This window comes from Vanderwaltozyma polyspora, genomic scaffold (genome assembly GCF_000150035.1).
Source record: "Vanderwaltozyma polyspora DSM 70294 KpolScaffold1039 genomic scaffold, whole genome shotgun sequence".
In the NCBI taxonomy this organism is placed as follows: domain Eukaryota; kingdom Fungi; phylum Ascomycota; class Saccharomycetes; order Saccharomycetales; family Saccharomycetaceae; genus Vanderwaltozyma; species Vanderwaltozyma polyspora.
This window is the reverse complement of record NW_001834681.1, coordinates 125701-149248: the sequence shown is the minus strand read 5'-3', so window position 1 is coordinate 149248 and position 23548 is coordinate 125701. Positions and strand designations below refer to the sequence as shown.

Genomic DNA, 23548 nt, shown 5'->3' with positions numbered 1-23548 from the left:
TTCTTTCTTTCTATTTCTTCTTTTACTTCTTGCTCTTCCTGTTGGAAACAGACACAATTATCTAAGCTACATTCAAAATGGGTAAAGAAAAGGCTCACGTTAACGTCGTTGTTATTGGTCACGTCGATTCTGGTAAATCTACTACTACCGGTCACTTGATTTACAAGTGTGGTGGTATCGACAAGAGAACCATCGAAAAGTTCGAAAAGGAAGCCGCCGAATTAGGTAAGGGTTCTTTCAAGTACGCTTGGGTCTTGGATAAGTTAAAGGCCGAAAGAGAAAGAGGTATCACCATCGATATCGCTTTGTGGAAGTTCGAAACTCCAAAATACCAAGTCACCGTTATCGATGCTCCAGGTCACAGAGATTTCATCAAGAACATGATCACTGGTACTTCCCAAGCTGATTGTGCTATCTTGATTATCGCTGGTGGTGTCGGTGAATTTGAAGCCGGTATCTCCAAGGATGGTCAAACCAGAGAACACGCTTTGTTGGCTTACACCTTGGGTGTTAAGCAATTGATCGTTGCTGTCAACAAGATGGACTCCGTTAACTGGGACGAATCCAGATTCCAAGAAATCTGTAAGGAAACCGCCAACTTTATCAAGAAGGTTGGTTACAACCCAAAGACTGTTCCATTCGTTCCAATCTCCGGTTGGAATGGTGACAACATGATCGAACCAACTACTAACGCTCCATGGTACAAGGGTTGGGAAAAGGAAACCAAGGCCGGTGTCGTCAAGGGTAAGACCTTATTGGAAGCCATTGACGCTATTGTCCAACCATCCAGACCAACTGACAAGCCATTGAGATTGCCATTGCAAGATGTCTACAAGATCGGTGGTATTGGTACTGTGCCAGTCGGTAGAGTCGAAACCGGTGTCATCAAGCCAGGTATGGTTGTTACCTTCGCCCCAGCTGGTGTTACCACTGAAGTCAAGTCCGTCGAAATGCACCACGAACAATTGACTGAAGGTTTGCCAGGTGACAACGTTGGTTTCAACGTCAAGAACGTTTCCGTTAAGGAAATCAGAAGAGGTAACGTCTGTGGTGACTCCAAGAACGATCCACCAAAGGCTACTGAATCTTTCAACGCTACCGTCATTGTCTTGAACCATCCAGGTCAAATCTCTGCCGGTTACTCTCCAGTCTTGGATTGTCACACTGCTCACATTGCTTGTAGATTCGACGAATTATTGGAAAAGAACGACAGAAGATCCGGTAAGAAATTGGAAGACTCTCCAAAATTCTTGAAATCTGGTGACGCTGCTTTGGTCAAATTCGTTCCATCTAAGCCAATGTGTGTTGAAGCTTTCACTGACTACCCACCATTAGGTAGATTCGCTGTCAGAGATATGAGACAAACCGTTGCTGTTGGTGTCATCAAGTCTGTTGTCAAGACTGACAAGGCTGGTAAGGTCACCAAGGCTGCTCAAAAGGCTACTAAATAAGAATTTCATTGATCTGGTCTTTCATAAATTTAATTTTTTATTAAAAACTTATTTCTTTGTATTCTATATGTATTTAATTTAGTTATTAGTCTTTATATCTAGTGTGGTTAATCAACATCATTATATTATTTCTTCGTGTTAAATAGTTTTTTTGCATAGCATTCACATATTACAAGTATAATAATAGTATAACTCCCACATGTTTTTTATTTTATAATAGCGATATCGAATTTGATTATTTAAAAAGTGATAATAACTTGATGTTTAGAAAAGTCTTGTCATATAACTATTAATAAAGGAGAAGACACTAACAACCCTTCCAATATAAGCCACTAGCTAATCAACCAAGCATGGAAGAAACTAGCATAAGGACGCATGTATTATTTTATTAAGGTTCGTTGCATTCAGCAACATTGGCATTTCTCAAAGTATTTTTACTAACAGTTAATTTTATTCATCTAATTTATATATACAGACTACACCTATGGAATACACCAGCAAGACCCGAAAGTAAGGATCAGTATGCAAGGATGATACTTAAGCATATCAACCCAAATAATAAATATGTGTTAAATACCTCTCTTCCATTTCCATTAATATCTATAAATATACCCAACAAGATAGAACCTATCGATGAATCATTAGGTATAGTAGCAATTTCAGTTTCTAGTAAAAAAGATATAAAGAATCAATGTTTTATAACCTTTGACAGCAACGATAGTGCCAAAGCATTTTTAGATGGATATGGTGAAAAGTGGAAAGTGGGTGGTAGAGTAGTTAAAATGGATTTTGCCAAAAAGGATTCTTTAATTGGCTTACATTTAAGAAGCAATACCATATTGAAAAAGGCTTTAAAATCCAGACGGTTAAGCAAAATCTTACAATATGATGAGAATCTTAAACACGAAAAGAAATTGAACAGAAAATTGAGGAGATTAAGACAAATATTAAGAAAGAAAGGGTTAGAAGAAGCAGAAATATCTAAGATTGTTGAAAACGTGAAAGAAGAACAAATAAAGTTGAAGGGAGAAGTTGAATCCAAACCAGCTTCAACAGCGGAATTAGATTTTGAGACAAAGATTACTAAGAAGGAACTTATTGATTTAAGTGTCAACCCAGCTAATAACATCCTATTAGTACAGAATTTACCCAATGGTACAACTGAAGTACAGTTGAAAGAGTTATTTGCACAAACTGGCCTGAAAGAAGTAAGATTAGTGAGTGTACGTAACTTAGCATTCATAGAATATTCGAACATACAGAATGCAACTGAAATTAAGAATAAACTGGGAACTAGTTATAACTGGCATGACAAAACCATATCAATTGCATTTGCAAAATAAGAACATATATAGATTTATCTTTATCTTGCATAACTTTAATGAACCATAAATATTTAATATAAAATATAAAACTGTATTGTTGTAATCGTTAAATTGAATTATATAACCCAGAGATCTATTTAAATAATACACTTAAACGTAAAATTGAGAAAATAGCTTATAAAGATATCTTATTATTTAATTATGTTATGAATAATTTTGATTTAATCAAAAGTAACTTATTCGTTATCAGTTTGAGAAACAAATGGAACCAAATTCTTTGTACCTTCTTCCCAGGCGACATTGTTGTATGTGATATCACGAATAGCCTTTATCACATCTTCAACAGAACCTCTAACTTGCTTAGTGGAGTCTCTTTCTCTTAAAGTGACAGAACCATCTTTGGTAGAGTCAAAATCAATGGTAACACCGAATGGAGTACCCAATTCATCATTACGGGCGTATCTCTTACCAATAGAGACACCAGAGTCATCAACCTTGAATGGAATCTTTTCCTTTCTCAATATCTTAGAGACTTGAGAGGTAATTGGGGCCAAGTCCTTGTGGTTAGATAATGGAACCAGTAAAACCTTAGTTGGAGCAACTAATGGTGGGAATGATAATACAGATCTAGCAGTATCTTCTGGTCTGTTCCAGTAAGAGTGTTCAAAAACAGAGTAGATGATACGGCCAATACCGAAGGATGGTTCAATAACATTTGGAACAAATTCTCTGACATGTTCAACCTTAGTTCTCTTTTCAATAGTAACGAAGTTGCTATCTAATTCAACATCGCCTTCAACACCATCTACCTTCAATACAATCTTGTTATCAGCCTTTAATTTTTCAGCGTTGTCAGCCAATTCTTCTTGGGACATACCCAACAAGAAAGCTTCAACCTTTGGAGCATCTTTTCTGAATTTTGGACCGAATAATTTCTTGGTCAAATCAATTTCCCACTGAGTGACTTCAACTGGAGTTTCCAACTTTTGTCTAACAACCATCTTTTCCTTGGTCTTGATAGAGTGGACAGTTAAATCATAAGCAGATCTATCAGCACAACCAACACATTCAATCCAACCGTAAGAGGTCTTCAATTCAGCATCCCAACAATCAGCAGCGTAGTGAGCCATTTCATTAGCCATGTGTTGACGGAATCTCATTTTACTTTCGTCGACACCGATAGTAACCAAGAACTTGTAGATTCTAGCTATGAAGTAACCTAAAGTTTGGTTATCAACCATTTTAGATTCAACAGCTTCACCAATAGTCTTCACAATTGGTTCAGTTGAACCAGATTCTTGAACTTCACGTGGTAAGAAAGACAACTTAATATCTTTAACTTCTTCGAACTTTGGATGGGATTTGTCTTCTGGGTCCAAGAAATGTTCAATTTCAGCCATTAAGAATTCACGAACTCTTAATAAACCAGCTCTTGGAGAAATTTCGTTCCTGAAAGATTTACCAATAGAAGCAGATGCAAATGGAGTTTTACCATTGTTAAATTCCAATAACTTGTTAAAGTTTAAGAATTGACCTTGGGCAGTTTCTGGTCTCAAGTAACCCTTTAGTTGACCGGATGGACCAATAGCAGTTTCAAACATCAAGTTAAATGCTCTTGGTGGTTCCAAAGTATCACCAGTTACAGGGTTACCGATGTTATATTTAACCATCAATTCACCCAATTGTTCACCAGAATAACCATCAATTTTAGCCAAAACTTCTTCGTATTCCTTAGCAACTTCATCTTCTAACTTAACAGCTTTAATTTGCTTGACCTTCTTCTTTCTCTTCTTCTTGTCGGCATCTTCTTTAGCTTCAGCATTGGCATCTTCAACCAAACCTCTAGCTTCTTTATCACCCTTCAAACGGGCTTCCAATACTTCTTCAACTAAATGATCAGCTCTGAAAATTTCACCAGTCTTAGGATCTTTACACATCCAATCAGAGAACTTATCAACATGGCCAGAAGTCTTCAAAACTTCATGAGGAGTCAACATAGTACAATCAACTTCTAACATATCTTCTTCTAAGATGAAGTGCTTTCTCCAGATATCAACGACATTTGCTTGGAAAGCACAACCTGGTGGACCATAATCGTACAAACCAGAAACACCACCATACAAATCAAAAGCTGGAGCGTAGAAGAACCTACCTCTTAGAACACTTTCTAATTGCTCTCTGTTGAATTCAACAGCAGATCTAGCCTTATTTATTTCTTCAACAGTCATAGGTGAGATCTTTACCGATTTCTTAGCAAAAGTAGAACAAAAACGTCTCGTAAGCCTAGAGAGCCACAACGTGAAATGATTAAGTATATAAGTAGGTGACCTAAAATACGATTCGTACCCGCTTAACTGATTTGTAAAACTTATCTTAAAGGTAACAAGTTTCTATCATCTTGTTGGCCATCGCTGCAATTTTTCATCAAAAATTTTTTCACTCATACGATCATGTGATCACATTTTTCTTTTTGAAATATAACGAGATGCCCAATACCAATCAATGACTTCAAACTAACGCCAAGGTTAAAAGAATGGTAATATCTCAATGAGATGTTGTTATATTATACTTAATTCTTGCCTAAATATTTATTCAGATGAGCTTTAATTGAAAATTCCCTGTTTGGTATGTCGAATATAGTCCCAGGGGAACGTTGTGAATAACAATTAACACTCAAAAGTAAATAATAGTTATTTGTTGATCCTTTAAGTTCAATCTACACGTTTATAATTATAATCATATGGGGAAATTACCAAACCTTTATTCTTTCTTGCACCTCTGAATATCGTTTCAATAATGTCTATCAGTTCTTGCTCATCATCAACTGTGAAATTCATCTTGTTGTTATTACCAGTTCCAAAATCACACATCATGTGTTTGTTCTTATAAAAGAACATTAAGGTCATTGGGTCTTGCAATTCATACATTTCATTAAAATCAGGTACTTCATCAATATCACATACATAAATTGCAGCAAAATTTCTTACCTTTTCTGCAATCGAATATAACATCTCATCCATTAACATACAATCTTTATCCCAATCGTGACCAAACCTAATAATGACCAACCTTTCTTCCTCAGTGACAATAGATTGGTCAACGTGCCATCCTGTGTGCAAATGTGGTAAGAAAACACTACCCATAGTGTACTGTTACTAATGTGTTTGGTTAGTTCTCTTTCAACTTTGGGTTGCTTGAATAAGTGTTATGTTAGACTTTAAATATCAAATTTTTTTGAAATTCTTATAAGGAACTTATGAATCGATATAGCAAGATGACAAAGATATAAAAGATGAAGAGTAAACAATGAATACTATTATCAAAATTTAAATATATACAGGAAATAAAGAGGTTTTTATATGTGTCCAGGAAATTACTGGAATTAGGGAAATGGGAATTAACGTTTCTAACAATTTTACGTTATGATAATTTTTTTTATGTCATTAAACTTATCATTTTTTAGATCTTTTCTTTACCGCTAGATTACCAGTCTTGATTTGACTTTCATCGTCGTTAAGCAGTGACAAATAATCGTCAACACCAAATTCATCTTCTTGTGCACTGACTTCCTTAACTTCGATTTTTTTAGGACTTTTAGATACATCTTTCTTAGTCTCCACTGGTGCTTCTGTACTTTCCACTGTAAAGATAGAACTATATTTCTTTTTAAATCTATCCAAACTACCACCAGAGTTAGCATCCACAATTACTAAATCATCTCTACTCTTATTCCATAATGGATTATTTCTTTGATCTTGGATCAATCTGTATTCATCTTTTGGGAATTGCGATCTTCTTTTTATAACACTACCATCACTCAATTCAACCAACACATCAAATTGATGATAGATAGCAGGTCTAGATTTACCTAATCTAATCTTTTTCATTGGTCTTCTTGGTAATGAAACAGAAGGTGCATTAAATGCAGCAGCTACGTTTGAAGAAAACCTTACACTTATCAAATTTCTTAGCATATTTGCTTATTCTTTTTTCCCCCTTTTTTTCTTGTTGGAATACTATTGGTATTACAATAAGTATATTTCTGAACCCAGTTTATTGCTTTTACTACTTTGTTGGCTCACAATGCAATAAAAAGCTCTTCTTATCCATCAGTTCTTTTGTCTTTATGAGCTTTGCCAATTTTAATAAATTCCATCTTTAATTGAAATTTCATCATTTACGTGTAGAATGATTGTAAATATGAGATCACGTGATATTTTGAACTTTGGTAATTCAAAGGTCATAGCAGGGTAACATTAAACAGCAATGAAGCAATAAAATAGAAGTGAAGCTGGCGACTAGTGGAGGAATGCTACCTCATCTCATTTATATCTCTATCTCTATTTAGATTCTCATGCCTATCCTTGTTATCCCCCCTTAAGACTAGAAACTGAATTGCAAATCAAAAAACTGCGGTATATAAAGGAAGGGAAGTCATTGTTCCAGGACTGTTTTTACTCATCTCACATTGTATGGTATCTAAAGTTTAAATTAAATTAAATCAAATCAAATCCAGTTATAAAAATTGGGAAGCCAAGTTGAAAAGCTATGTAATTGGTTGTATCAGCGTTCTTTTATGTGTATAGTCATCGTATTTCTACTTGGTTAGCGGTTAGAGATAGACTGCAATTTTGGACTGTTGTTTACCCTACCTTTTCTGGCTGAAACGACTTTTGTGAGTAGGAGAGGTAGAGAGAAATAGTCACATGATCGATATGGTCACATGGTTGCAATTCCCACAGCTAAGGCATAAATGATTGAAGTATCTAAATTGATGAAATGTATTGAAATTAACCAGGATTTCATAGACAAATCATTGCTGTATCTTTTCAACGTTACCATCAAAATAAGTTTATATTGACTTATCCTCAGAGTCACACACAATTGAGGGCAATAACACATATATCAGCCAACTTTATGAGATCACATACTCCGAAATCCATTGTCATTTCTCTCTCTTAGAGGATAATTTGAAATGCCATTTGAAAACACCCCCCATTTAAATTACCCAAATAAAATACAACTACGAATAATCATAAGAATTAGCGTCATTATTTTGTCAATTGTCAACCAATTATTCTTTGTTTGAACAGGTTAATAAAAAAAAACACAGGAACTGCCCAAAGAGAACAAAACAAAATATAATTATAAATCAAAATGGTTGATATCCCTAGTTCATGATTAGAAATGAATATAATAACTAGTTTTAATTTTAATTGTAATTGTTGTTTTATATCCATATAGGTTTCCTTCTGTTCGTTTGGTATTAATGTCACAATTTGCATAATGGTCGGACGGGTAACCGCTACATCTGACCAATTTCGGCAAAATTCATCTAGTATTTATGAAATCGAGTATAAAATTTTACCTCATCGCAAGATTCTGTAGCTTATAAAAAGGTATAAAATATCGAACAGAAGTGTGAATCTTACCATGGCTAGACATTCTGGGACTTCAGAAGGTCCAAAAAAAAGAGGTAGAACCGAGTTAAGGTCGATTAGACGTCCTAATCGTTCCCAACATTCCAAACACGATCAACAAGTGGTTCACGAATCTGAAAATGAAGATTCTTTAGAGAGTTCTTCTGATGATGATGAAGATATCGCTCAAGCTGAGGCTGAAAATTCTGATAGAAAGGAAAAAGTTTATGGTGCTCTTCTTACTATTTTGAATTCTGAGCACCCTGAAAGAAAGAAACATAAATCTCACTCTACAGATTTTGTAAAAGAAATCGATGAGCAAGAAGAAATAGAACAAGGTATGGCTTCTGAAAGTGAAGAAGAGGACGAGGAAAATGATGAAGAAGAAAGTAATGAGGGTGATGAAGAAGAGGAGGAGGAACCAACTGATCAATTGGATACTTTTGAGTCACATTTCAACGATGTTTCACAAGATCTAGTAGATGATATATCAGCTGGTTTTAAAGACAAGCAGATTAAATATAAATCTATGAAATATTCTTTGGACAAAAAAGAATCAGCTATTTTTGGTAAACCTCTTCTCCTGACCCAACAAGACGAAACAATAGACAATCCGGTTTTGACTTCATCATATGATTCATATTTTATCAAGCAAAGATTAAAGATCCAGAACGACTTGTTGGATTCTTCCAAAGAGAACTTGACTCCATTGAAAAAAAAATTATTAGATCCAATGTTTCAGTATAAAGATGTTCTATGTGAATATACAAATTACGAAAATGATGAAAAAGAATACAGAGAATTATATTCTTTGCATGTTTTAAATCATATCTATAAAACAAGAGATAAAATTTTGAAGGATAATCAACGGTTACAGGAAAATGACGACTTAGAATGTTTGGATCAAGGTTTCACTAGGCCGAAAGTTTTAATTGTTGTCCCTACTAGAGATACCGCCTATCAAGTTGTCGAAACAATAATTGAAAAATCAGGTTTAGACCAAATTGATAAAAAAGGTAAATTTAAAGATCAGTTCTTTGATGATTCTTTACCTCCTACATCTAAACCTAAATCATTCCGCCATGTTTTCAAGGGTAACACAAATGATTTCTTCGTTTTAGGTATGAAGTTTACTAGAAAAGCTATTAAACTTTATAGTAATTTTTACCAATCTGACATTATAATTTGCTCTCCATTGGGTATCCAAATGATATTAGAAAACACAGATAAGAAAAAAAGACAAGATGATTTCTTGTCATCAATCGAAGTCATGATCGTCGACCAATTGCATAGTATTGAATACCAAAACATATCTCACGTTTACACAATTTTGGAACACATAAATAAAATTCCTCAACAACAACGTGAAGCTGATTTCAGTAGAATTAGGATGTGGTATATCAATGACCAAGCTAAATTTTTAAGACAAACAATGTTATTTACTAGGTATATTTCTCCAACTGCCAATGCAATTATCAATGGTAAGTGCCATAACATGGCAGGTAGATGGAAAAATAACCAGATTATTTCTTCTGAGGATTCCAGCATTGGTCAATTAGGAATAAAAATAAAGCAGATCTTTCAGAGATTTGATTTAGTTGGAGGTACCGTAGTGGATGAATCAGATTACAGATTTAAATATTTCACTAGTGTGGTAATGCAAAATATCGTTAAATCAACTGGTTATGAAGATGGTATACTTGTCTATATCCCAGAATACACAGATTATATGAGATTAAGAAACTACATGAAGGAAAAAACAACTATTTTATTTAGTGAAATTAATGAATATTCTACCCAAAAACAATTAGATTCAAATAGATCTATGTTCCAACAGGGTAGAACAAAAGTTTTGTTGTATACTGAGAGATTACACCATTATAGACGTTATGAATTGAAAGGTATTAAAAGTGTAATATTTTACAAGCCACCAACTAATCCTGAATTTTACAACGAGGTGATTAGATTTACTGCTAAGAACGCATTCTTAGGCAAATCTGACATAAATATTTCAACGATAAGAACAGTTTACAGCAAGTTAGATGGTTTGGCTTTACAACGTATTGTAGGTTCCAAAAGAGCTGCGATCTTGTGTCATGGCCAAAATGAATCTTACGACTTCAAATAATATGTCGGGAGATCAATTTTTTTGTAATTTATTGTCAAGTTCTATAGACAGAGTAAGTCTTTCCCATTTAAATAATATTTTAGCAGGATATTTAATATAGATAATGCATTTTTTAACTTTACAGATATATAATATTAAACTTATTAATTAAAAATCCGTCTCTATAAAAAACTCTAGGTTTAGGCTTAGACTGTAGTAGTTTCTTCGCTAGGTTCTGCTGATTCAGTTTGTAATATATCTGTTATATTACACATTTCTACACTCTCACCCAACATTGCTTCCTTTGTCATATAATCAAAATGACCAGCCAATGATTCAATGTCCCTTTCGACATTTTCTGATATGGTCAGATAATCCTTTGGGTAAACAATAGCCGACTTACCATCAGGCAATATTGAATACTGGGCATCCTTAATTAAGGTGGGTTTCAAATGAACACCAAAGAGTGTATTGAGATCATCTGTTGTTGTCCCAAAGGTGATCCCTTTAATCAAAAAGCCATTATATTTAACATCAGGTGTCAATGACCTTTCTGGTGGTTGGTAGTTTAAATATGTGACATTCTTCTTTGATTCAAAACTTTGTACCTTTCTTTCCTTCTCTATTTTTTTATAAGATTGATATAGAGGCAACGCTTCTTCTAAAGAAATGTTAGGAATTCTGGTATATTTGTTCTTTTTTAAGTAAACTGATCTCTTTGGTTCTCTATCTTGTGATTCAGAATACATTTCGTAGGCTTCAACTAATGCGTGTATAAAATTCCTCTGAGGTGCAGGCATTGGTTTAAAATGTAAGCTCGGCTTATTCTTATCATTTACAAACTTGTTAATAAGTTCTTCTATTTGATTACACCAGTTAGTTTGCTTAGAATATACCGATAATACGGTTTCACTAAACGGCAATTCAAGTTCTTCATATGAGGTTACCTTCTCAACAATTTTTTTAAGTCTCTCCAATTCTGATTCTGGATCTTCTGAGGAAGATTTCATACCAAATGCATTTCTTAATTCTTCTAATCTTTGGTATTTTAAACATGCATCATCACATGGTAAAACCTTTGTTAGTTCAACCGATTGAGTTGTCGATGTAGCCCCACATAATAGTAATTCTTTTCTTCTACCACATCCACAATATACTTCACATTTAACCTTACAAGGAATATCTGGACAGTTACTATCGCCATGACATTTCTGGTCACATGTATGCGAACAATTTACCCTTCGCTTATTACAGATTTGCGTACATTTTTTCTGACATTCACCTGGCAAATGACATTTTAATTGACAATAGTGATGACATCCATCAAGCTTCTTCTCACATAATTTCCCACATGAAGCAGTTTCCTGGAAACATAATGCCTTTGCCTTTTGTTCTTTTCCACATTTACATGGTTTGAATACAACTTCGGTACATGGTGGACAAGGTATATCGGCAGGATGACAGTAATGATTACCTGGTTTATGACCACAAGGATAAGAACCTTCTATATATTTGATGCATGGGAAGATACATTCTGGCAGTTTTGTACCACATCTAACAGGTGCTTCAACAACAGTTTTCCCACACGGACATACCAAATCTGATGAATCACTTTCTAAACATGGTGGGCATTTGCCAGCATGACATTTCCTTGTACAGTTATGAATACCACATGATAATTTCAAATTACAGTCTTTCAAACAAATATGTTCGGCTTCCACTAATGATTCATCCAGTAGGTCAGCTTGCGAAAACAGCATTTTTTTACGTTTATCTGCCATCGGTTTCCCGGAACAACATCTTCTAGTACATCTATGCCTGCGACAGGACATCAGCGATTCACATTTCATATTACAACGTGGTTTCTCATGAAATTGACAAGGCACTGAGAACTCTTTATAATTGCAACTACATTTTCTTAACTCAATTTGAGTACACGGATCCATGCATGGGCCATTATGACAAGTAAATGGACATTTATGCTTTCCACATTTCAAAGGTTTATCACATCTATTCTCACATGTCGAAATCGGATCTGTACACTTCTGTCTCTTATTTTCAAAATCATCTAAATTTGTTTTACCACAAGGACATGTCTTTAGTAACTTTGGAGAATAAGGGCAAATTTTAGTACCAGAAATAGTTGGCGGTGACGTACAAGTTTCAAAGAAACTATGGTTTTTACAAGCATATTCAACAGTTCTGATCTTATTACATTTAAATACACCAATCCATGTATTTCCTTCTTGATCCTTTGACTTTTTACCAGAATCATGTATCTTAACGTTGGAACAACGTATTTTATCCATTGTAGTTGAACCACAGTAACAGTTGACTTTTTTAGTAATTAATTCAGGGCATGGACCACATGAGCCGGAATGACATACTCTAGAACATTTATGAATACCACATGAAAGTGTCATATTACATTTTTCTCCACAGTTAAATTTCTTATTCCTATTTTTTCCATGGTCTAAAAGATAGCAAAATACATCCTTTGTATGCTTACCACATTCACAATGGATAGTTGTAGTCCTATGACATTGAGGATGAGGACCTAAATGACAGAAGTGGGAACACCTATGAATACAACTTTTTGCATTACAAGTTTGACCACATGAATTTGGATAGAACGGATTTGGATCAGGATTAACAGTTTTACCACACCAACAAGTTGGCCTATTTTGCAGAGGTATTTTATTAGAGGTATGATTACAATTGGGACATTTCCAAACCTTATCTAAAGATTTTTGAGATGATTTCACAGCCCATTCTCGTATACAATCGTAGTCAAAAACTCTATAACAATGGGAACAAGCATACATTTTACTAGTAGAGTCTAGTTCAATTGTGCAAATCATACAGGTATAGAAATCACCTTTGGCAATATCTTTTATAGCTCTCTCATAATGCATGAGGTCCTCATTATCACTGCTTTCATATTCAGAATCGTCAGAATCAGACTCAGAATTATCATCATCACAATCATCGGATGATGATGTATAAACTGATCCAGAGTTCGATGTTTCAGAAGCTGTTACTAAATGATCAGTACCCTTCAAATGGGATGTTTCATCCACAGAGGAAGCTTCCACTGAAGTATTTTCAGTCATGACAATAAATAGCAACTAGTACAGTCTTATTTGGATCCTTTTATGATACCTTTATGACTAATGTAAGGTGATAATTTAGCACTCTTTTTAAAGGCTCATCGATTTGATTAATTTAGTATTTATATCCATATCGAAGAAGTGAAAATCATGTCACGTGCCTAACAGTATATCTGAATAGTTACAACTAAGAATCACATCCCCATCACGAGTTGGATCTTTGGATTTACCATTGTATGGGTATAGTTGACTCCTAAATATGATATCATTGTGTGATTGATTAGCTTTAGGTTTTGTTATCCTTACTAGTCATCACTTGTTTCTATTACCACTCAGTTGATAGAAGGAAGAAGTAAAAGGTGAATAATAATGCTACACAAGTCGCAAAGACAACTTTCCACCAATTTCTTGTTCTAGTAGAGAGACTTGTTTTAAATAATTAGTTAGTTGGTTATATTTCATAATGCCTTTATTGGGACACATCCTATTTGCATCTCTTAAAATGACTCCAAATGAAGGCGAATAGTAGAGAAATTTCACATTTCCTTCCATCAAGAATACCAAATACTTAAAAACCCAAAGCCATTTGATATTCTATAGTATAACTTGTTGAATCACTGAGAACCATAGTTCTAGTTAAAATATAAATGCCCTGTCATAATCTGGTAAAGACATTAAATGGTGTCACATATCCTTAAATTGACGAATTTTCATGGAGTTTTTCATCACCTATAAGTTAGACATATTGCCAATCAATAGGAATCAACTTCAGGTCCATCAGGATTAGTACAATTGCATCATCTTGAGAAACTTTATATTAGTTCCTTTGATGTCATTCTAATTGATGGGTGCCATGCAAAAAATTGTCACATGCAACGAGGTTGATAACCTCCCAAAAACGGAAATTCGTCAACAAATCAATAAGAACTTCAAGATCTCTTTAATGATCAATTAACGAACTTAACTAATAAGGCACTTATAAGTTTGGATATTTGTTTAATCTGTGATGTATCAGAGTACTATTTATACTGCATCATTACTTTTGTAAGTTATTGTTGATCCACGATCGCTATTGAGCTATTGATTAAAAGAGAATATGTCCTTTCTTCAGAACTTCCACCTAAGTCCAGGACAAACTATACGTTCCACCAGGGGATTTAAATGGAATACCAACTCTGGTGTTAACAATAGTGGCACTAACACACCAAAAGATGGTAGTAGTGCTAATTTAAATGGAATGCAAGGCAACTATAAACCACCTTTTCAAATTCAGGTGGATTATACAGTGATAATTTACAGAATTCTAGTTTGCAAAGTTTTACTACTCCTACAAAAAGTTTACAAACTCCTGGGAAATCTCAACAACCTGTGGTGACAGATTTTAATTATACTCCATCTCATCAAAAACCATTCCTACAACCTCCAGTTGGAACTACCGTTTCTTCACATCAAGATTTGAAACAAATTGTAGAGATAACGTTAGGTTCTGAAGGTGTTTTAAATCAAGCTGTTAAATTACCAAAAGGTGAAGATGAAAATGAATGGTTAGCTGTCCACTGTGTTGATTTCTACAACCAGATAAACATGCTTTATGGTACTATCACAGAATTCTGTTCCCCACAAACATGTCCAAGAATGATTGCAACTAATGAATACGAATATCTATGGAGTTTCCAAAAGGGACAACCACCAGTCTCAGTTTCAGCTCCTAAATATGTAGAGTCACTAATGAAATGGTGCCAAGATCAATTCGATGATGAAAATATCTTCCCTTCAAGTACATCTGCACAATTCCCACCAAAATTTATAGAAAGAAACGCAATCTCAATTCTAAGAAGACTGTTCAGAGTTTATGCACACATCTATTGTCACCATTTTAACGAAATATTAGAGTTGAATTTACAAACAGTCTTGAACACAAGTTTTAGACATTTTTGTTTATTTGTCCAGGAATTTCAACTATTAAGACCAGCAGATTTTGGTCCACTATTAGAATTAGTCACTGAACTAAGGGATAGGTAATATTTACCGCTGACTATCGAAATTAACGTTTTCTTTATTAGATAATTTTTCAATACTTATTATGTACTTTAAGGATTTGGTTTGCATGTTTATCATATTTTAGAATTCTCTTGGATTAACCAATGGACAAAAAATAGTATTCAATTAAATCTTTAATTGATAATTTACTTATCCAAGAGTATTAATATATCAAATGAACTACATAGAAGCTAATCAATTAAAGGTCCATGTCCTATATTCTTTGCTTTAAGGTACCAACGATGGTTAAGTAATTTACTGATGCTATTTACCCGCACATCCAATATTTCATGATATATTAAAATATTGATTACTGATATAAATTGTACCTACTAGATGGAACCTAAATTCGTTGGCAATTGTTCCATGGATACATGTATACAGCAATATATCAATCGAGCATCTCAATTTAGACTTTAAGTTGTGGTATATTTTCAATTTCCTGTTAAATTTAAAGCAATGTTGCCGATTCCAATTACAATAATTTTGGTGCTGTTAGGCATTATCATATTTGCACTACGATGGATTCCTAAACATTTTAGGTTGATAAAACACAGATATATGTCTGATTTGAAAAATGATTTAGAGTTTAATGATCGTAAAAAGTTAAACCATGTGAGCTTTCTTTCCATTGGTACAATTAGAAATATTTTAATTGCAAATAGTACTAATCCAAGTGATTACTGTACTGATATTGAGCCAGAGTTGAAAATATCACAGAATGATATTGATAATAAATATGATTTTATGTTAAATTTGAAGTATTCGCAGGAGAAGAATGGTGATAGAAAAATCTTATATGGATTTTTCCATCCTTATTGTAATGCAGGTGGTGGTGGTGAAAAAGTATTATGGAAAGCTGTTGAAACTACTTTAAATAGAAATGACAATAACGTTGTAGTAATATACACTGGTGATCTTGGCGTTACTGGTAAAAAGATATTGGCAGATGTGAAGAAGAAATTTGATTATAGATTAGATGAATCAAGAATTGCATTCGTATATTTGAAATATCGTTATTTGGTAGATGGAAAAACTTGGCCACACCTTACACTAATTGGTCAAGCTTTAGGCTCAATTATTTTAAGTTTAGAAGCAATTTACAGATGCCAACCCGATATTTGGTGTGATACAATGGGTTATCCATTTGGATATCCCGCTGTAAGTATTCTAACCGAGGTTCCAATCGTGACATACACACATTACCCTGTAATTTCAACTGATATGTTAAACAAATTAAGACTGACTCCTGGTGGTTTATCATTAAAACAATGCGTGAAATATGTTTATTGGAAACTCTTCATGCTTATGTATCAATTTACAGGAACCTATGTTAAAATTGCAATCACAAATTCAACATGGACTAATAATCATATTACTAAAATATGGAAACATTCTAAGTCAAGGGTAATATTTCCACCCTGTTCAACAGAAAAATTGATTTTCAATGAAGCTGAATGGAAAAGAGAAAATAATGCTATTGTACTAGCTCAATATAGACCAGAAAAGAGACATGATTTAATAATAAAATCATTTTCAGAATATTTGAAGAGGCTAGATAATGTCACTGGAAATGACACAATCCCTAAACTTATTTTCATCGGTTCTACTAGGTCTCAAGCTGATAAAGATTACGTCGAAGCTCTTAGTAAAGAAGCTTATGAAAAATGGGAAATACCTAAATCATTACTTGAAATTCATACCGATTGCCCTTATGAAGATATTATAAAATATTTGCATACTTCTTCATTTGGTATCAATGCAATGTGGAATGAACATTTTGGTATTGCAGTAGTAGAATATGTAGCGGCTGGGTTGATTCCATTAGTTCACGCTTCTGCAGGCCCATTATTAGATATTGTGGTACCTTGGGACCTAAAGCTAGATCAACAAGCAAAGACAAGTTCTCTGGATACTTTAACAGGTTTTTTCTTTAAAGATCCAGAGGATCCTGACTACGAAACATTTAAAACTCATAATACATATCCAAGATTATCGGATTTATTCGATACGGTATCTAAATTAACAAATGAAGAGAAATTTAATATCTCAAAAAGAGCTAAAGCTTGTGCTATAATTAAATTTTCTGATTCTAAATTTGACAAGGATTGGGTTAGATATGTATTAGAAGTATTAGAGGAAGATATCTAACTTCCTCTTTGATGTCTAGTGTTACAAAATGTATATAAAATTAAACAAACTCCCGATAACATTGAGAGTCTTACACACATTAAATTCCACATTTAGGATGTGTGAATTTAACATTCTTTAAGGAAAGAATGATGAATAATGTGATGATTGGAGAATTGTTTCATGAAATGACCAAATTATATGTAAGTAATTTAATCTAAATTTTAATATTAATTATTTTCCTCTATTTTGGCTTTTGATACTTCAAGGGACTTTCCTTATGACTTGTTTGCAAATAAATATCTGTAGATATAATATCAAAACTTCTCTTACTTATGATCGACTAGCTCTAGGACTAGATATAGTGATTCCCGGAATCACACCTGAGTCATCCATATTTTCATCATTCAATTTATCTTGGTTATTTTCAAATGTGACATTTGAAGATATTCTAGATAATGGTCTTCCACTTGAATCTAATTTCAATTTTGTAGTAATATATTTAACTTTTGTATTTATATCAGGCATTGAAGTTAATTCCTTTATGGCTGTAAACCAAAGCATCATAGATTCATAAGAATCAGATTTGAATACCCAATTATGACCACGACTGATTAAACCGTTTTGTTTTGAATGTAAAATAAATTTAAAATCTGACGAACCCTTCTTTGAATGTTCTGCCACTGCACAATCACTCAATGATAATGACATTATTGGCACTATATCTTTTTTTCTATCAGCAGTTTTAAATTCATGCAAGAAGCTTGGTGTTAATACATAATAACCCTTTGAATAGGATTTCAAAAACTTTGACCTTTTTTCTAAATAACCAGTTTTTACTTCATGAGTTAATGGATCGAACTGATTTTTATAAACAATTGAACTTACTTTCCTTGTTGGAATGTTTGGTGGAATGAAATTTGGATCTCTCGCGATGAAACTATCCCATTCGAAACGAGGGTCTTTACTGAAGAATCCCATATCTAATTTTGATATCAATACATCAAATACAATTTGAGATTGTTGTCCTATTAATCTTGCATAAATGGTTAACGCATTTTGAATTTCCATTACAACAACTCTTTCCAGTTCGGCTGCTGAATTTTCCAAATTATCATAAGCTTCATGTAAAAAGTTTTCTTCAGTAATCTGTTTTTTAATCTGTTTATCAAGGATAATCTTTGTTAAATACGGATCTTGCTTTGGAGAACCGAATTTTGCCTCCGCTATGGAATCCAAAAATCTTCTCATATCTTGTTTAGTTTGTTGTAATTCTTTTGAACAAGAATTTTTAAAATCGGATTGCAAAAACTTAATTTCTTTGATTTTAACCAATAGATCACGTCTCAAATCTTCTAATCTTGGAATTATTTCAGTGGACAACTCTTTCGAAGCCTTTGAAGCATTTGACGCGAGGGTACCATGGTATTGACTTAATATAGTTGGTAGATCTTGTACTGAACCGTTACCCAAGGGTAAGAAGAAACTTTGATTCATTTTATCTTCAGAACCCGTAGGTTGATAAGTATTTTCTATTGAAAAAAATGGGAATTGAATCGAGTGCGTTAATCTTAACTGTTGTCTTACAATTTCATCCTGGATGGAAGCTATTTCTGATAAATAAGTGATCAAAGATTTAATAACATTTCTCCAGGCACCGAATCTTTGAGCCAAAATATCTGTAGGTTGGGAAGAAGTCGGTATGAGTATCACTAGAGGAGATCTTGGATCTTGCTGTTGATTTGATCTTTGAGGATGTAATGTAGAATGATTTATAGTACCACTTGTAATTGAGGTTTTGCCTTGGAAAGAAGGTAAATGACTAGCAGGATTCATAGTTGGAGTCGCCACGCCTTGGTTTACACCGGTACCCATAGTATTGTTAGTGTTATTTTGAAAAGAATAATTGTTGTAACTATTTGTGAGACTATGGTTCACCATTGTTTCTTGTTGACTTGCATCGGTGTTAACGAAGTTCAACTCAGGCTGGCCGCTGTTAAGTATTGGACTTGTACTCTGCTGCATCTGCTTTTCATGTATCTTTTGTAAATAAGAATTCGAGAATTCGTTTGGCACTATTCCCAGACTTCTAGTTCTGTTCTGCAAATTCTGTAATTGCTGCAAATTGCGCTGCTGCTGGGGCAAAATGTCAGACATCGTCGATGTCATAGTGTTGTGTTTCGACATGTTCAGAGACAATAAGAAAATGCACTATTAGTCGATTGAACTTGAAAGTATCTGAAGTTGTGTAACCCAAGTCTTTTATAGAAAAAAAAAAAATAAATAAATCAAAAAAACGAAAAGAGTACACCTAAATCAAATTAATGAACAACTTGAAAAAGAATCCTCTTGATGTTTTCCTATAACCCACTTGTGAGAAGAAGCAGTAATAACGTACCAATAACCACAATGATATACCTATTTCCCAAAGATATATAGAGAGAGAGAAGAGAGGGGGGGGAAGGTCTAGAGAAAGCAGGATATGAAAATAACTCTTGACTCAAACCTAAAAAAACCGTACTATTCCTAATAGCAAATAACCCCTCCAAAGTTACGACCACAACTTATTCTTGTTTTCTTCAATAAGTAACGAACGAAGCAAGTAAATATGTATATATATCGCAATATATATAAATATTTATACCTTTAACGACAACAGGTTCTTCTTCTTATAATATGTTTTTTGCTCTATTCCTATAAACCAGAATAAAATAAACAAATAACCAACCACTGACTGTACTGATAGCAAAAAAAAGACCCACCGAACGAACAAACAATGGATAGCAAAGCTCAGAAACTAGAATTGACCTTAATCCTCGTCCTCTTGCTGACTGGATAAGGTCTATCTGGTCTGTTTCAACAATAAATCCTTTAAAATTCCTTTCAAGTTCCCAATTTTTAAGTCAAAAAAGTTTGGTGAAGTTTTCGTTGTTGTTTGGTTTAAGAGGGGGACGGGATGAAGGCTAAGAAGAATCTTTGTGAAGGTGAAGGTGAAGGTTAAGATGGTGATAAGAGTGGGGGAGGGCATTGTATAGTTCAAGAGTTAGGTGTGGGTCTTTTGGATTGATACTCAAGGGACTGGAAACCCATTTGGAGCTATGAATGAGAAAAGAGTTGTAATAATGGTCAGAATGGAGAAGAATGAGGGAAGAATTAAGGAACAAAGGGGTAATTGTGTGTCTTGTCTACTATTCTTGTTTTCAGCACTGGTACAAGTTGAATCTTGTATATTTGAATGTGTAGTGTAGTATCTTGTTTAGATTTGTGTAACACTTTTAATTGCATTGACATCAGTGCCTTAACAAGAACAACAACAGGAACATCAACATCAACATCAACATCAACTTGAAATTCCGATGGCTTTTTGCTTTTTCAACTTCTTTTTTTTAAAACTTCCCACTGGACTCTGGTTTCCCTTCCTTGTCGAAATTTATTCGACAATGCAACAGGAAAATTTCATCTACAACCATCCTCATCACCACCATCACCATCACGACTGCATCTACAACTACAGTTGCCATTGAATCTGCAAGATCGCAAACTGTCAGGTTAAATACCTTCCCAATTGCAGACTTCTGATGTTAAGCCAATTCACAAGAAGCTTGAGCTGTTTCGTTAAACCTACACCACCAAAGTTGAACAAGCTCACTAGAACAATGACTGTTTTACCAAAAATTCTACAAGATGCTAGACCAAAAGTATCACCAGAGTTGGATTACTCAACCTATTCCAATTATCAGAACTTTAAGATCAATCACACTGATTTGAATTTGAACATCTCATTCGATGACTCCATCGTAAATGGATTTGTTACTTTCAATTTGAACAAGATTGATAAATCATGCAATGAAATCAGACTAGACACCTCTTTCTTAACTGTTGACTCTGTTGAAATCGATGATGCAAAGGTAGACTTTCAATTGAAGGATAGATTGGAACCATTGGGTTCCCAATTGATCATTAATCCACCAACAGCAACATCTCTAAATAATGAGTTCAATTTGAAATTAGGCTTCTCTACCACTAAAGACTGTACTGCTTTGCAATGGTTAAACGGTGAACAAACTTCTTCTGGTAAGCCTTATGTCTTCTCACAATTGGAAGCTATTCATGCAAGAGCTTTGTTCCCATGTTTCGATACTCCTTCTGTTAAATCGACTTTTAACGCTGCCATCACTTCAACTTTACCTGTCGTATTCTCAGGTATCGAACAATCTGTTGTCGATAATGGCAATGGTACTAAGACCTATAATTTTAAGCAATCTGTCCCAATTCCTGCTTACTTGATTGGTATTGCCTCTGGTGATCTGGTCAGTGGTGAAATTGGACCACGTTCAAAGGTTTATACTGAACCTTTCCGTTTGAAAGACTGTGAATGGGAATTCTCTGGTGATGTTGAAAAATTCATCCAGGCTGCTGAAAAGATCATATTCCCTTATGAATGGGGTACTTATGATATTCTAGTCAATGTCAATTCTTATCCATACGGTGGTATGGAGTCTCCAAATATGACTTTTGCTACTCCAACTCTAATTGCTTATGATAAATCAAACATCGATGTCATCGCTCATGAGTTGGCTCATTCTTGGTCTGGTAATTTGGTCACAAACTGTTCTTGGAACCATTTTTGGTTGAATGAAGGTTGGACCGTTTATTTGGAAAGAAGAATTGTCGCTGCTATTCACGGTGAAGCCACTAGACATTTCAGTGCCTTGATCGGTTGGAATGATTTGGCCAACTCAATCAGTGCCATGAAAAACCCAGATAGATTCTCAACTTTGATCCAAAATTTGAACGATGGTACTGACCCAGATGAAGCCTTCTCTTCTGTTCCATACGAAAAGGGTTTCAACTTGTTGTTCCATTTAGAAACTATTTTAGGTGGTCCAAAGGAATTCGATCCGTTTATCAAACATTATTTTACCAAATTCTCCAAAAAATCTTTGGATTCTTACCAATTCTTTGATACTTTATTCGAATTTTTTGCTGACAAGAGAGAAATTTTAGATGCTGTCGATTGGGAAACTTGGTTATACAAGCCAGGCATGCCACCAAAACCAAAATTCATCACCACATTGGCAGACAATGTCTATTCGTTAGCCGAAAAATGGGCTACTGAAATCAAGAATGGCAATACTACTGAGGATGACTTGAAACAAGCCTTTACCGCTGCTGACATCAAAGATTTCAACTCTAACCAAATTGTCTTATTTTTGGACACTTTGGTCCAAAACAAAGAGATCCAATGGAATAACCACCATACTGCTGCCAAGACTTTGTTGAAGATTTATGAAGACAGCATTGTCAAATCCAGAAATGCTGAAGTTGTCTTCAGAACTTATAGATTCGAAATCACCGCCCAATTGAAGGAATCATACCCACAATTAGCTGAATGGTTAGCCACTGTCGGAAGAATGAAGTTTGTTCGTCCAGGTTACAGATTGTTGAATTCTGTCGACCGTCCATTGGCCTTAGCCACATTCGAGAAGTTGCAAAACATCTATCACCCAATATGTAAGGCTTTGGTCAAACAAGATCTTGAGGCCTGAACTGTCTGGATTATTATTATACAAAAATACTTATATACATATATAGAGAGAATGAACCATGATATCTGAACGAATAGACCCATCTACCTCCCCTCCCCTCCCCACTCCAATAGATATACAAAACATACTAATGAAGTATATCTTGAAGCTTTATTTATATGTATATATATTTGGTACTAAGTTTAGAAATATAAACTTTCAAATTGCTATAAGTTGACCAATTTTTATGCTACGAAAGCAGAACTTGTGCCAATTGAATCGTAAAACTCAATTGATACTACATTAAAGATCCGATTAGAAATATATCCAACAGTAAATCCAGGATTCAAACATCTTCTCTTCTTGTATAGGCTCTGTCTCTATATACCTCATCACTTTATGTTTGTTATATATCTATTTACCGTATATTATGACCA

General features: G+C 34.2%; 10 protein-coding genes and 1 further gene across 10 annotated transcripts, besides 3 other annotated features; 6 read left to right on the top strand and 5 right to left on the bottom strand.

Moving 5' to 3' along the window:
* Positions 1–77: 77 nt before the first annotated feature.
* Positions 78–1451, top strand: Kpol_1039p51 (translation elongation factor EF-1 alpha; the record flags this gene model as incomplete). The annotated part of the gene is made up of 1 exon (XM_001646108.1): positions 78–1451. The coding sequence occupies one exon, from the start codon at positions 78–80 to the stop codon at positions 1449–1451; it is 1374 nt and encodes a 457-aa protein (XP_001646158.1).
* Positions 1452–1801: 350 nt separating this feature from the next.
* On the top strand, positions 1802–2794 carry MUD1 (Mud1p; the record flags this gene model as incomplete). The annotated part of the gene is made up of 2 exons (XM_001646107.1): positions 1802–1824; positions 1927–2794. 2 exons carry the CDS (start codon positions 1802–1804, stop codon positions 2792–2794), a joined length of 891 nt encoding a protein of 296 aa, XP_001646157.1.
* A 218-nt stretch (positions 2795–3012) lies between these two features.
* Kpol_1039p49 (uncharacterized protein) lies at positions 3013–5004 on the bottom strand (the record flags this gene model as incomplete). Its single annotated transcript, XM_001646106.1, has 1 exon — positions 3013–5004. One exon carries the CDS (start codon positions 5002–5004, stop codon positions 3013–3015), a length of 1992 nt encoding a protein of 663 aa, XP_001646156.1.
* A 483-nt stretch (positions 5005–5487) lies between these two features.
* DIB1 (U4/U6-U5 snRNP complex subunit DIB1) lies at positions 5488–5919 on the bottom strand (the record flags this gene model as incomplete). Its single annotated transcript, XM_001646105.1, has 1 exon — positions 5488–5919. The coding sequence occupies one exon, from the start codon at positions 5917–5919 to the stop codon at positions 5488–5490; it is 432 nt and encodes a 143-aa protein (XP_001646155.1).
* A 309-nt stretch (positions 5920–6228) lies between these two features.
* Positions 6229–6750, bottom strand: MRPL36 (mitochondrial 54S ribosomal protein bL31m; the record flags this gene model as incomplete). The annotated part of the gene is made up of 1 exon (XM_001646104.1): positions 6229–6750. The coding sequence occupies one exon, from the start codon at positions 6748–6750 to the stop codon at positions 6229–6231; it is 522 nt and encodes a 173-aa protein (XP_001646154.1).
* Positions 6751–8209: 1459 nt separating this feature from the next.
* Positions 8210–10324, top strand: UTP25 (rRNA-binding ribosome biosynthesis protein UTP25; the record flags this gene model as incomplete). Its single annotated transcript, XM_001646103.1, has 1 exon — positions 8210–10324. One exon carries the CDS (start codon positions 8210–8212, stop codon positions 10322–10324), a length of 2115 nt encoding a protein of 704 aa, XP_001646153.1.
* A 185-nt stretch (positions 10325–10509) lies between these two features.
* FAP1 (Fap1p) lies at positions 10510–13416 on the bottom strand (the record flags this gene model as incomplete). The annotated part of the gene is made up of 1 exon (XM_001646102.1): positions 10510–13416. The coding sequence occupies one exon, from the start codon at positions 13414–13416 to the stop codon at positions 10510–10512; it is 2907 nt and encodes a 968-aa protein (XP_001646152.1).
* A 1093-nt stretch (positions 13417–14509) lies between these two features.
* Positions 14510–14785: a sequence feature (similar to hypothetical protein; correction of possible frameshift sequencing error~similar to Saccharomyces cerevisiae MOB1 (YIL106W)).
* On the top strand, positions 14510–15435 carry Kpol_1039p44 (the record flags this gene model as incomplete).
* Positions 14788–14994: a sequence feature (similar to hypothetical protein; correction of possible frameshift sequencing error~similar to Saccharomyces cerevisiae MOB1 (YIL106W)).
* Positions 14998–15435: a sequence feature (similar to hypothetical protein; correction of possible frameshift sequencing error~similar to Saccharomyces cerevisiae MOB1 (YIL106W)).
* A 477-nt stretch (positions 15436–15912) lies between these two features.
* Positions 15913–17604, top strand: ALG11 (alpha-1,2-mannosyltransferase ALG11; the record flags this gene model as incomplete). The annotated part of the gene is made up of 1 exon (XM_001646101.1): positions 15913–17604. The coding sequence occupies one exon, from the start codon at positions 15913–15915 to the stop codon at positions 17602–17604; it is 1692 nt and encodes a 563-aa protein (XP_001646151.1).
* Positions 17605–17916: 312 nt separating this feature from the next.
* SLM2 (phosphatidylinositol 4,5-bisphosphate-binding protein) lies at positions 17917–19770 on the bottom strand (the record flags this gene model as incomplete). The annotated part of the gene is made up of 1 exon (XM_001646100.1): positions 17917–19770. One exon carries the CDS (start codon positions 19768–19770, stop codon positions 17917–17919), a length of 1854 nt encoding a protein of 617 aa, XP_001646150.1.
* A 1391-nt stretch (positions 19771–21161) lies between these two features.
* LAP2 (bifunctional aminopeptidase/epoxide hydrolase) lies at positions 21162–23132 on the top strand (the record flags this gene model as incomplete). Its single annotated transcript, XM_001646099.1, has 1 exon — positions 21162–23132. One exon carries the CDS (start codon positions 21162–21164, stop codon positions 23130–23132), a length of 1971 nt encoding a protein of 656 aa, XP_001646149.1.
* Between the last annotated feature and the right edge of the window lie 416 nt (positions 23133–23548).